This window comes from Natator depressus, chromosome 19 (genome assembly GCF_965152275.1).
Source record: "Natator depressus isolate rNatDep1 chromosome 19, rNatDep2.hap1, whole genome shotgun sequence".
NCBI lineage: Eukaryota > Metazoa > Chordata > Testudines > Cheloniidae > Natator > Natator depressus.
In genome coordinates this window covers 11,678,892-11,690,993 of record NC_134252.1, presented here as the reverse complement: position 1 = coordinate 11,690,993, position 12,102 = coordinate 11,678,892, and the positions used below count along the sequence as shown (strand labels likewise).

Genomic DNA, 12,102 nt, shown 5'->3' with positions numbered 1-12,102 from the left:
GCCCTGTCATATGCAACATAATGTGAGAAGTCCATGACAGCCTCCCTAGTGCCTGACCTGGGCTGTTTCTTTTCCCACACTCAGAAGAGTGTAGCACGCTTTGTCTTTGAAGGGAGGAGTCAAAAGGGTTTTCTCTCTGGAGTCTGGCTTCTTTCATCTGGTCCTGGGTTACTGCTCTACCCTCCTGGCCCCTCACCCAACTTTATCTGCTTAACATCAGTGGAGATCAAAAGCTTTAAGGCAACGTTTTGCGGGGCGGAAGGGAGACATTTGACTGGGGGAGAGAAAGGGTTCTAGCTTCTTCCTACAGGAAGGGCAGGCGATAATGGGGATTCTGCTGCACATAAGGATCCTAATGACTGATCATTAGCAGACGCTTAGAGAGGCAAGCAGCATCTTTCACTGGGCAGGGAGTGCGTGACACCTGTACAAGACAGGAAAAGCAAAGATAACAGCCACCGCTCCAGGCCCTCATGAGAACAGCAGCCTCAGTTTGCACTGAGGCCGGGGGGGGACCCAGGCGGGGAATTGGATGCACTTTGCCTTTAACAGGCACTTGGCCAAAACTCCGAGCTTGCAGGCATATATGCATTGGCTGTGTAACAATATCCCCACGTGATTGCACTGAAAGCCTCTGCAGGGAGGGAGGGAGCAGGAGAGAGAAACTTACGAGAGCGCTCCTGGGCGTCTCTAGTCAATTGCGCCGAGAGCGCAGCAGCTGCGATGTGAAATTGACCAAAGTGGTGCAAGATTCTCTCGCTCTGCCCGTCCCTCCCCCCCGTCCTGCCCCGGGTCACCCTCTCCCGTTCCCTTTGCCATTGGGTGAGTTTCCAGTCGCCCCCCGTCGCAGGGCAACATCCCCAACATGCCTGAGCAGATCAGCGTCTCGGAGTTCCTGGCGGTGACTTCGGAAGACCTGAGCTCCCCGGCGGCTTCTACCTTCTCCTCCAAAATGCAGAAGTGCCGGGGGGCGGTGGCGGTGCTGGAAGAGGTGAGTGAGGGGCAGCAGAAGAGGAGGGGGGGGGAACGGTGTCCTGCCGGGGTTCTCTCCCTTGAAACTGGGAATTAGGTGCTTCTCCCACCTTTCGCTGGGAGGGGGCGTCTCCCTTTTGTTTTGTGGTAGGTCTTGTTACTGCAGGAGGCAGCTTGGATCTGTTCCTCGTGCCTCGTTCTCCCCCCCCCCCCCCCGGCCCTTTTCTTGCCATCTTTCCTGAAATCAGACGTGATTTCTCTTCAAGAGAAGGCGCTTTGCACCTCTCCTGCAAAGGGCGGAAGAGTCTGTTAGGATCTTGCTAAGTTGTTGAACGACCTGGCCATCTGAGTCAGTTTCATGCCTCTCAGCGCGTCGCCGACCCCGGCTGTTCCTTTCCTTACCCTGGGTGAGGAAACTCTTCCCTTAGCTGGGAGCCCAGCCGGCTTGGGAAAGATGCTCTTGGTTGAAAAACAAAACTCCGCACTTACAATGAACGCCTTTCCTTAGCTTGACTACCAGCAACGCCTTCGACTATTGGAAGGTAACTAACTGTCTATTTCTGTTTTCACTGTTTATGCCGCGGGGGGGTGGGGGGTTTGTACCTCCAATTTGGACAATGGAAAATGAACCCTCTGGATAACAGCAGCACATAGAGACTCCAACCGCCCTCTTTTCGTGGGCATACTGTACATAAGTCTAAAAAGACACTGTGCCCTCTCTGAAGAGCGTGTACAAGGCCCCGATCCTGCAAATCCCGATCCCGATCTTGTGCACGTGCTGAACTGTAGGCTTGCGAGTAATCCCCTTGATTTTCAGCAGAGCTGTTTATACGTTCAAAGTGGGTTGACACAGTTCAGGCCGAAATAGACAAAATCAGGGAAGTATCTTCTGTTTATAGTCAGTTTCACTTTCGGGTTCCTCCTGTCATAAAGTGTGGGGGTTGTGGTGTCTGCCTGTTTTAAAAGTATCATTTGCCTGGGAATTTTAAGAAAGAAAATCACAGAAATGTTTCAGATCCTGCTTGGTTTTTTGTAAAAGCTTTTTTCTACCAAATCACAGTTCTGGGGCGGAATTTGAATTGATACCGTGTCTTTCGGGTTACTAAGAACCAGACAGTATTCTGCTACAATAACGATTCCAACTGCTGGAAGCTGCGGTGTTTTGCACCATCTCCGTGAATGCTGGAGTGTCTATATTTTGAATAAGGGCAGTTTGCAGCTGGTCCTGTGTATTTTGCTGAGTCCTCATGGCAGAAGGAATGGACTTGAGGATCTGGGGCTAGATCCTGCAACTAGATCAGTGGGTAGGTTGGTAGGGGTTGCTCCAGTTGCAGATGCTGGATCCTATCCCTCCTTCTCCTAAACAGACCCTCCTCCTCCCTCCACATGATGAGGTCAGACCTATTGCATCTATGAAACTCGGATGGTGATCTTATGGCAGAGAGATCAGTGGTGTCTCTCACATCAGCAATGTAGGGTGTTGGCTCCATGACTATCTGCTGTCCAGGGAGGGTCACAGGAAAGGTGGGAGCAAGGTCCCACTTTAGGGCTTCGGTGAAGCTTTTGAGCATGTCTATGCTGCTGCTGGGAAAGTGCCCCCATGCTCGGGTAGACAGGCCGCTCCAGGTAGACAGGCTAGCTCCAGCTAGTGTGCTAAAAATAGCAGTGTGGCGGGGGGGCAGCATGGGCGGAGGCTCAGGCTGGTAACCCAAGTGCATTCCCAGAGGGTATGGGTGAGTTTGTGTTCAGGTGGGTGGCCCGAGCTAGTGTCCATGCTACCCCAGCTATGCTGCTATCACGGAAGCTTGCACAAACCTCCCGCGTGTCTGCCTAGCCGAGCCAGGGAGCACGCTCCCAGCTGCCATGTAGACATACCCTTTGTGGGCACTGGCGCAGTCTGGCTTCTCTAACAGCTGCTTCTGAAGGACCCCCCAGCTCTTCCTTTGAGGCCTGAGCTGACTCCCATTAAAGTCAATGGAAAGACTGTCATTGACTTCAACGGGACTTGGATCAAGCCCTGCAGTGAGAAGGGGACCCCGTTTCCCTGCCAGGTCTTGGTGGTATAAGTGACACCGGGGAGGCTGAGATGGATGCTGCCACGTGGCTTGGTCTGGCAAGGGGGCATTGAATGGCCGTTTTCCTTCATCTTGCTTCTTCAAGTCCTGTTACTTTCAGGGACGATATCTTACGGTATATGGTGCCTTTTGCCCACAAGTGCTTTAACAATCTTTATGGGGGTGGGGCTGTGTGTAAAGTCATTGAATTCGTGGATTGTAAGCTCTCTGGGGTGGGGACCATCTGTTTGGAGTTTGTGCAGTACCTAGCCCAGTGATGACCAGGGTTCCTAGGCGCTGCTGTGCTACCAATCAACACGGTGCTGGTGGGTGAAGGAGCCATGGACTGTCCATGAATTCATACTTCTAAAAAAAATATTTATACCGAATGTATGGCTCATTCCTCTGCCAGTGGAATGCGGCAGGACTGTTCCATTCCGATCCTTAGGAAGAGGGAAGTGAAGAATGCTTTTTTCCCAGTTGGAATAGCTGGGAGGAAATTTAAAGAGTCAGAATAAAATGATGCAAATCTGGCCAGGATGCTAGAGTTCTTCCCCCCTCCCCCGCCCCATCTTACAAGCAAAAAACCAACTCCATTAACTTGCGATAAAATTTAAAATCACTCACTGGAAAAATAAAGTCAACAGTCACTGATCTGTGCTAGTGAAGAATGGGAGCAGCTGTCAATGTTGAGTAACAGTCACAGAGATGCCCCCCGTGCCAGATCCCCTATGGCTCCTTGTGAGAATCCCAACCTCTGTTCTAGCACGTGTGTGGCTGCAGACACAGGGTCTGGCATTGAGAGCTGTGATCAATAGCTCGATGTCCTATGTACAGTCTGTCCAATTCCTCACACATCCCCTGCCCCAAGCCTGTTCTGAGACTTTATTTAGGGGGTGATGCCCCCCTGTACTGTGACTAGCTCGTCACACACTGGGCCAGGAGAAAGCTCTCTAATAGTGCAATATATTCTAGGTCAGTAAATCTGCTTCTCATCTCTTCTCCCTCCCGCAGCTGGCCAGAGGCTGCCTTGGGGCAGTGATATGCTGCCAATATTTTAACAAGGGAATCCCACAAGATGATTCTCCCCCACCCTCTGCCATTAGCTGGTGATAAACCCCATGTCCCAGGGGCGCGTGTGCTGCGGAGAAGGGAGGGTAAAGAAGCTGGGAGTCCAGTTAGACAAAAATGCTTTCGTTCCCCATAAGCAAGTAGGAAGACAGCCCCAATGGGCTTTGATGCTGCAATCGCTTGAATATGTGACTGAGTTCAGTGGGACACGTTGCATGTTACTTGCCTGCAGAGCGGTTTGCAGGATTGTAGGCCCCCATCCTGCTAGTGATGCCTTGTGTGTGATGCCTTCACCCCATCCCGAGCCCCGCACTGATGCCAGCTGGTCCAAGGTCTGCCTGCGTGGAGTTGCTTGCAAGGTTAGTTAGGGCCACAGTGAGTGCATGAGCAGTGGTTGCTGCGGCTTTGTCTCTGAATACTCAGCTGACAGTATCAAGGGCTCAGCTTGTGTTGCCTGCAGTGGGGCGTGGAGCTCTTGAAGGGGGATTCTGGGGAGAGAGAGTGTCTGTCCCTGGGGAAGGGTGTTTTGGAGAGTGGAGGGAGGGGGATCCTCGCTGGACCATAGTTGGCAGAGAGCAAGTATTTCCAGACGACCCTGATCTATCAGCATCCAGACGAGGGCTGAGTGCTGTCGACTCCGCCTGCCCTTCAGTTTGGGGAAAGAATTGTAGGAAGACTCTCTTTCCCCCCCCCCCCCCACAGCACAATCCCCGCTTCGCGGTTGTGCAGCGTGGGCACCAGCCTGGCAGGCAATGGAGAGGGGCAGGGGTCTGGGGAAGAGAGAAGGGAAGCATCTTTCAAATCATCCCTCTGGTGCCGTGACTTGCAAGTCAAGCGTGTGTGGTCGCCTCTCTCTGAGCTGTCTGGAACGGCTTTTTCATTTGATCCGGCCCCCAATGTACAAATCAGCGGCCCTGGAGCCAGCCGCGCTCAGAATACCATACTGATGTACATACCGAGTGCTTGTTGGTTAACTCCCCAAAGCACTCTGTGGGGTCTCTAAACTGCCTCGCTCGCTACAGACGTGCAGCCACCTCTGGGGTGGATGGCGGCAGCTGTTCTAATGGCTTGCGGAAATACTAGGCAAACTCCTTAGGACAGGAAGTGAAGAATTATTTTGTCCTCTTGATGCTGCAGGGAGGCCAAGTGTGATTGAGGTTCTATGTCCCACCCAAAGGAACCTTTCAGCGGAGCAGCACCTTCCGTCCCCACACTGGTGTAACGGCTCTTCCATTTGGAGTCTGTACTGAGAGGATCTGTTGAATGGTTTACATGGCTTCTTGCAGGACCCTGGCTTTGCCTTGGTCTCTCATTCAAGTACCAGGCAGGCCTGACCCACCTTAGCCATGAGATCTATCGAGCTCCCAGCCTGCTGCAGTAGGGTTGGAGAAAGTGCCGTTGTGTAGGAGAACGTGGTCAGAATCCAGGTGTAGAAGTTACCGGCACAGGAGAAGCTAGATGGCGTCTTCAGGCTTCGCATGGTAGAGCTGTGGCTCCAGAGGAGAAGGTCCAGGCTACTGTGTTGGGGGAGCTGGATGTCGGCATAGATTGTGTGGGGCTGTGATTGATCACTAGGGATCTACCAAAGTCACGGTCCATTTTGGTCAATTTCACGGTCAGAGGATTATAAATAATCCATAAATGTCATGATTTCAGGTGTTTTTCACAGCCGTGAATTTGGTAGGGCCCTATGGATCACACTGGGCTGTGAGAAGAGGGGACGAAGGACGATGAACAGAAAATCCTAGCAGAGTCTTAGCCCAGAAATCCAAGCACAAGAGCTCTGGGGCTTGTCTTGGAAAGGGGATCTTCCCATGACCCCATCTGAGCATTCCTAGTGCAACGGCACCTCGTAAAGAGCAGAGAGGACTCAAAACCCAGTAAAGACTAGAAAAGCTCTAGGAAATTGTTGTAGCAATGGACTAGAGGTGTTGCTGGCTGGGAACCCAGCATACCTTGTGACCTCTCTTTGAAATGGACTCTCACGTATAATTAAAGCTGGTTGAAAAATGGAATTCCCCTGTCATGGAAAATCCAAGATTTTGGAATTGTATCCCCAGTGAGGCCGAAAAGCAGATATCCCGGTATTGTCCATGACATGAAATGGCCCAAACCCGACAGTTCGGAATCTTGTGAATGTTTTGTTTTGCAAAGGTCAAAACACTCCAACTTTCTATTAAATCAAAGTATTTTGACTGTTGAATTCTAGTATAAAGACAATATAAAAGTCAAGGTGACATGTGCAGATAATTCCCTGTCTAAAGCTTTGATTAAATTGTTACAATCCCTGAAAGGTTTTGATTTAGTGGAATCAGTATTTTAACGGTCAGCCAGCTCCAACAATGATATATTGATAAGCAGAAAAGATTGAGAGGAACTGTTGTGTGGGGGGAGGGAGACAGCGTGTGTGTGGTTCGGTTCCCTGCTCTCCCATTCATTCGCTATGCGACTTTGGGCAAGTCACTTAAATGGCTTTGTGCCTCAGTTTCCTCACCTGGAAAAAAGGAATGCTAATATCCACGGGGGTGGGGGTCTTTTGTGGCTTAATTGGGGAAGATCATTAGGGTCCAGGGTTTTAGCCACTGCGGTTAGAGAGGTTCAACAGCAGTGAAAAGGTTAAAGTGAGTCAAATTTAGAGCCCTGAACGCTGCTGGGGGAGCGTTCTTTTAAGTGAATGATATTGGTAGGGGAGGAGCAGGCTACAATCCCCCTAAGCACCCCACCCTCTGAGTGTGATCTGTATCTAGCCTGCTGCCTGCTAGCTTTGTCCTAGGCACTGGATCCTGCTTGTTGTCTCTCGGAATAGCAGAACCAGAAATGTTAATAACCCGAAAGACACAGTATCACTTCAAATTCCGCCCCAGCAGAAATGTTTCAGATCCTGCTTGGTTTTTTGTAAAAGCTTTTTTGTACCAAATCACAGTCCTGGGGCGGAATAGCAGGAATATTTATCGTTAACACCAACGATGTGCTTGGCTCTTTGTGAGCTGTACAATACAGATGGTCCCTGTCTGGAAGAGTTCATGGATTTATTAGTATTTGTGCTACAGTGGCATCTAGAGGCTCCACTTGAGAGCATGGCCCCATCGTGTTAGGTGCTATGCAGACACATTGAGAGGCAGCCCATGCCAGCGAGTTAATCTACATACGGCACAGGGTGGGAGAAAAGTACCGTTATCCCCATTTTACAGATGGGGAAACTGAGGCACACAGACATATAGCCCAAAGACACATTGCGGGGTGGCGGGTCTGGGGCAGAGCTGGGATTTGAGTTCCAGTCCGGTGTCTTCACTATAAGATCATCCTTCTTCTCTAGTAAACTTCTATCCTGGAAATCTGTTGCCCTCAGTACAGAGCTGGAAACGTAGGGGGCTTCTCCCAGGTTGTCATGAGCTGAATTTCCAGGGCAGTTAACTTCATAAAACTCTCCAGCTCCTTCTTGCATCCAGCTGCAGAACTAGCTGACTTGGTGACCTCCTGTGGCTGTAAATTCTCGCTAGTTTTCCTCCATGTCCATCCTAAAATTTCCCTGCATTTGGCTGGGTCCCACCATCCTCCACCCTTGCTCTCGTCCCTCGCCTCCGAATCGTTCAATTTAGTTTGTATTATGTTATGAATAGAGAATTGAACTGGAAGGGAAACCCAAATAAACACAACCTTGGATCTGATGTGGCACGTTCCTGCCACCAGTGCTCAGAGACGTTGTTTTCCAGCCCTAGATCCAGGCGACTGGCTGATTCATGAGGTGGGTTGGGTAGGGGAATGAGACTTGGGGGTCTTTCACTCTGCTGATCTGAGTCTGGCCCCAAGACAGGGGGACTTGCTGGCTGGCTCAGGGGAGCTCAGCAAATAGGATATAGGGTCCTGCTCAGCGAGGGTGCAGGTTCAGATCCCGCCCTGGGTCGGGGGATTAGCTGGCTCAGTGGACGATTTGGGGGTGGGTGGTTTCAGTGAATGGGATTCGGGGCAGCAGGTCCAGTCCAGCCCCCAGGTAAACAGTAACCTGGTCGTTCCAACCCAACATCTGTGTGGGGGATTCAGAGCCCTAGGCAGGAGAAAGTGGGGGAGGGATAGCTCAGTGGTTTGAGCATTGGCCTGCTAAACCCAGGGTTGTGAGCTCAATCCTTGAAAGGGCCATTTAGGGACCTGGGGAAAAAATTGGGGATTAGTCCTGCTTTGAGCAGGGGGTTAGACTAGATGACCTCCTGAGGTCCCTTCCAACCCTGATACTCTGTGATTCAAAGGTGTCCCCATCAGGGAAGCTGCTAATGGTGATGGCCCTACCTGGCTTTTAGGTGGCTTCCCTTCCCTTCTCCCTTTTTCTTTTGTTTGTCAGACCACAAGCTCTGTGGGGCAGGGAGTCGCTATGTTTCTGCACAGCACCCAATGCCCTGGGGCCCCCAATTTCAGTTGTGGCCTCTAGGTGCGACCGTAATATACCTTTGCTTCATATACCATGCCCATGCGGTGGTCAGTGGCACCTTCCTGGTGATCAGGAGAATGCAACAGCTTCAGAGACAAGGATCTGGAGTGAGCAGGAAAGAGGCAGGCTGGTGGGGGGGGGATCCTTTGAGTGCCCGGTGGAATGGAGGACTCCAGCTGGACGACATCGCCTGTCTCCTAATTGTGGGACAGGGTCAAGCACTGGTCAGCGTTCACTTTACTCTTCATAATTGCATTGGGGTTGCATCTAGAGACCACGTTGTGTTAGGTGCTGTATGTAGTGAGAGAGAGCCCCTGCCCCAAAGTCTAAATAGACAAGACTATTCTGCCCATCTTTAACTTAAGAACGGAGACCCAAGGGGGGGTCAAGTAACTTGCCTTAATCACAAGCCCACCTTTCCCTGTTATCTTTCCCTTTCCAGGCTAAATAATCATTTTGTGCCGTCTTCTCCTTCTCTGCCACGTCCTTTATTCTCTGGGCCAGACTCTGACCTTGGTGGAGTTACTCCAGGTTGCTAGCAGCCTAGTCCCTGAGATCAGAGTCTGGCCCTGCATCCTGTAGTCTCAGACTTTCCCCTGACTGCCGTGCAGCGCCCTATGCCCGGAGGCCCTTCTCGCTCAGTGTTTGCTTTGCTGCTGCTAATTGAAATTTCACCACTGTCGCTCTCCACTCTGGCACTCCTGCCAGTTGGCCGCGTCTGTGGTACCAACCGTCTCCTCCTTCGTTGAACGATGGGGGGTGAAGAATGGCTCCCATTGATTGCTCGCAATAAAGAGGGAAGCTCAGAGGAGAAGCACCGGAGACCGTTGGTGGAGATCCTGCGCCGCCCTCTCCTCCCTCCTGATCAGCCAGGGTGCGGCTGGGAAGTGATTCAAGGTCTTCCGGCTTAGAGCTGAAATGCCCAGGGGGGATGGGACCTCCTTGGAGGGTTGGTTGGTAGCAATGAAGCAGTGTGGGATCAAATGCGTCTCTGGGAGGTCGTTGTTCTCACTGCAGGTGCAGATCTGTCTCCCCCCTGTCCCCCAAAACACGCTTTCCTCTTTCCAGGGAAAAGCTCATTTCCTCCTTTATGGGAATCTCTGCTGCTGAGCTGATCTTCATGCGGGCACCAGGGAAGGGGAAGCCAATCTCTTCCGGGTGAGAAGCTGAAACAGCTAAGGGTGCCTGGTGGAGGAAGAGGGCTCGCACACCTGCTCCCCTGGGGAGAGGCCCAGCAGGGAATCCGCTGAGCAGGAGCACAGCTGGCTGCATCTCTCCTGCCTGTGGCTTCTCTTCCTGGAGCCAAGGGGTGTCCCTCCTTCCTCCCCTGTGTCTGGACCAGCAAGTTCCGACCTGGCAAGTTGGCTGATGCACCTTCCCCTGCCTCTCCAGCCAGGTGAGGCCTGTGCGCGCAGGGCAAGTGCAGTCTGCACAGACGCACTACGTACGGTATCTTGTAACATCTGCTGTTGATACAGTCAGAGGCTGAACCGAGCAATTACAAGCATCTGTGCTCCCTTGTTAGAGTCTGTCTGATTGGCTCCGTGGCCTTGTCACTCAGGCAGCCTGTCCTGCCTCAAATTATTTCTTCTCTGTTGACTGATCTCCCTGTGATGTGGTTGTGCAACTTTGTGCTGTGAAAACTTTGAGGCCTCTGGGTCTGTGGCCAGCAGGGACCATTGTGATCATGTATCTCACCCCCTGTATAGACAGGCCAGAGAACTTCCCCAAAATAATTCCTTTTAGTATATCTTCTAGGAGAACTTCCGATCTTGATTTAGAAATTGTCTGTGATGGAGACTCCACCACAACCCTTGGTATATTGGCCAATGGTTTAAGACTTTCACTGTTAAAAATTTACACCTTATTTCCAGTCTGGATTTGTCTAGCTTCAATTTCCAGCCATTGGATTGTGTTCAACCTCTCTCCGCTAGCTAGAAGAACCCATTATTAAATATTTATTCCCCATGTAGGTACTTACAGACTGTAATGAAGTCACCGCTTAACCTTCTCTTTCAGCTAATTAGATTGAGCTCTTTGAGTCTGACTATAAGGCAGGTTTTCTAAGCCTTTAAATCATTCTCGTGGCTCTTCTCTGAACCCTCTCCAAAGGATCAACACCTTTCTTGAACTGTGGGCACCAGAACTGGACACACTATTCCAGCAGTGGTCACACCAGTGCAAAATAGAGAAGTAAAATAACCTCTCTACTCCTACTCAAGATGGCCCTGTTTCTGCATCCCAGTGGAGTCACTCTGGATTGACACTGCTGTAAATGAGTTTGGGCCTGACACCCCCACTCTGTGTGTGTGTGTGTGTGTGTGTGTGTATGGGGGGGGGGGGATTGACCCATTGAGGATTGTCTCCATCCATAGGAGTGGGGTGGGTGATCTGGACCTCAGTGAAAACTTCAGGATCTGGCCCTATAACATTGTCCCTAGCCAGTGTTTACTCTGCTGGGTGAGCCAGCAGTAACCCATTTCATCAGCAATAAGTGAGGCAGAGATGTAGAAAAGATCTTTCCTAAGTGTGCCAAGCGACCAGCGGTACGTGCTGGAGACCTAGAGTTTGCCAGTGAGCCGTCTGGACTTGGCTGTTGGCTTGCATGTGAACTGAACCGAAGCCTTGTTTGGGGGAAAGCCCAGGGCGAGAGTAGCCGCTCCTCGTCTTTGTTGGATGTGCCAGTATCCCCAGAGCTTCCAGGAGTGACCTGGGGCCCTTTGGGCATGGCGGTGTGGTAGGAGTTGTGTTGCACCTGAGGCTGGCTTGTCTGAGCTAGGAGTCAGCTGCATTTTCAACGTGTGCAGAGGGTGACTGTGTGCTCTCGGCGGCGTCTAACACCGGGTGGCCTTTCCATAAAGGGAAAACCATGCGAGCGGGAAAGTAAAATCTCCACGAGTGTGCGAGTCCTCTGTGGAGCAGGCCGCTGAGCTGTGGGTATGTCTTCCCAGCCCGCGGCAGCGAGCCTCCCAGCCCGGGTCGCCAGCCTCGGCTCGCGCGAACGCTGAAAATGCCTGGCGCTTTGAAGTTGCAGCTCGGGCTCCGAAGGGGGCTGGCCCCCAAGCCTAAATCCTGCCATGAACGCTCGTCTGCATGGCTGTTTCAGAGCGTCGCGTGAGCCGAGGCTGTCGACCCAGGCTGGGAGGCGGGTTGTGCAGACGTACCCGCCGAGAGCAGAACTGCTGCTGAAGTTGGCAGAATTCTGGGGCGCTTTAAAGGGAGAGGAGAGATGAAGCGAAGGCCTCACGGTCGCAGTGATGCCATGTGGACATCACGAGATAGTGGTGCCTTTATCTGGGAGGGTAAATTTTGACAGGGGGGGACCACAGGTAGGGAGGGAAGGAAGCTGGGCGCCAGCCGGGCAGTCTGCCTTAGTCTCCCTCACAGAAGTCCAAGACAGACAGGACCCATTTGCCTATCCCGTCTGTAGCCAGCACATAAGCATTTTGTACAGGGCTTGTTGTCCAGCCCAGCAGCTGGGGCTTCCATCATTGTCTTGGGGGGAAAAAGGATTCCTTGTCAGGAAGTCGGTCTGATGATCAGCCTAAAATCTTCTCTGCCTTCATGTCATTACCGCCAGTT

General features: G+C 51.8%; 1 protein-coding gene across 1 annotated transcript in view; it reads left to right on the top strand.

Moving 5' to 3' along the window:
• The first annotated feature begins 721 nt into the window (after positions 1-721).
• ASAP3 (ArfGAP with SH3 domain, ankyrin repeat and PH domain 3) overlaps positions 722-12,102 on the top strand; it is a 67,307-nt gene continuing 55,926 nt past the window's right edge. Inside the window, exon 1 of the mRNA XM_074934622.1 lies at positions 722-991. Coding sequence (XP_074790723.1) covers positions 866-991 — 126 coding nt within the window. The 5' untranslated portion in view covers positions 722-865. The remainder of the gene's footprint in view (positions 992-12,102) is intronic.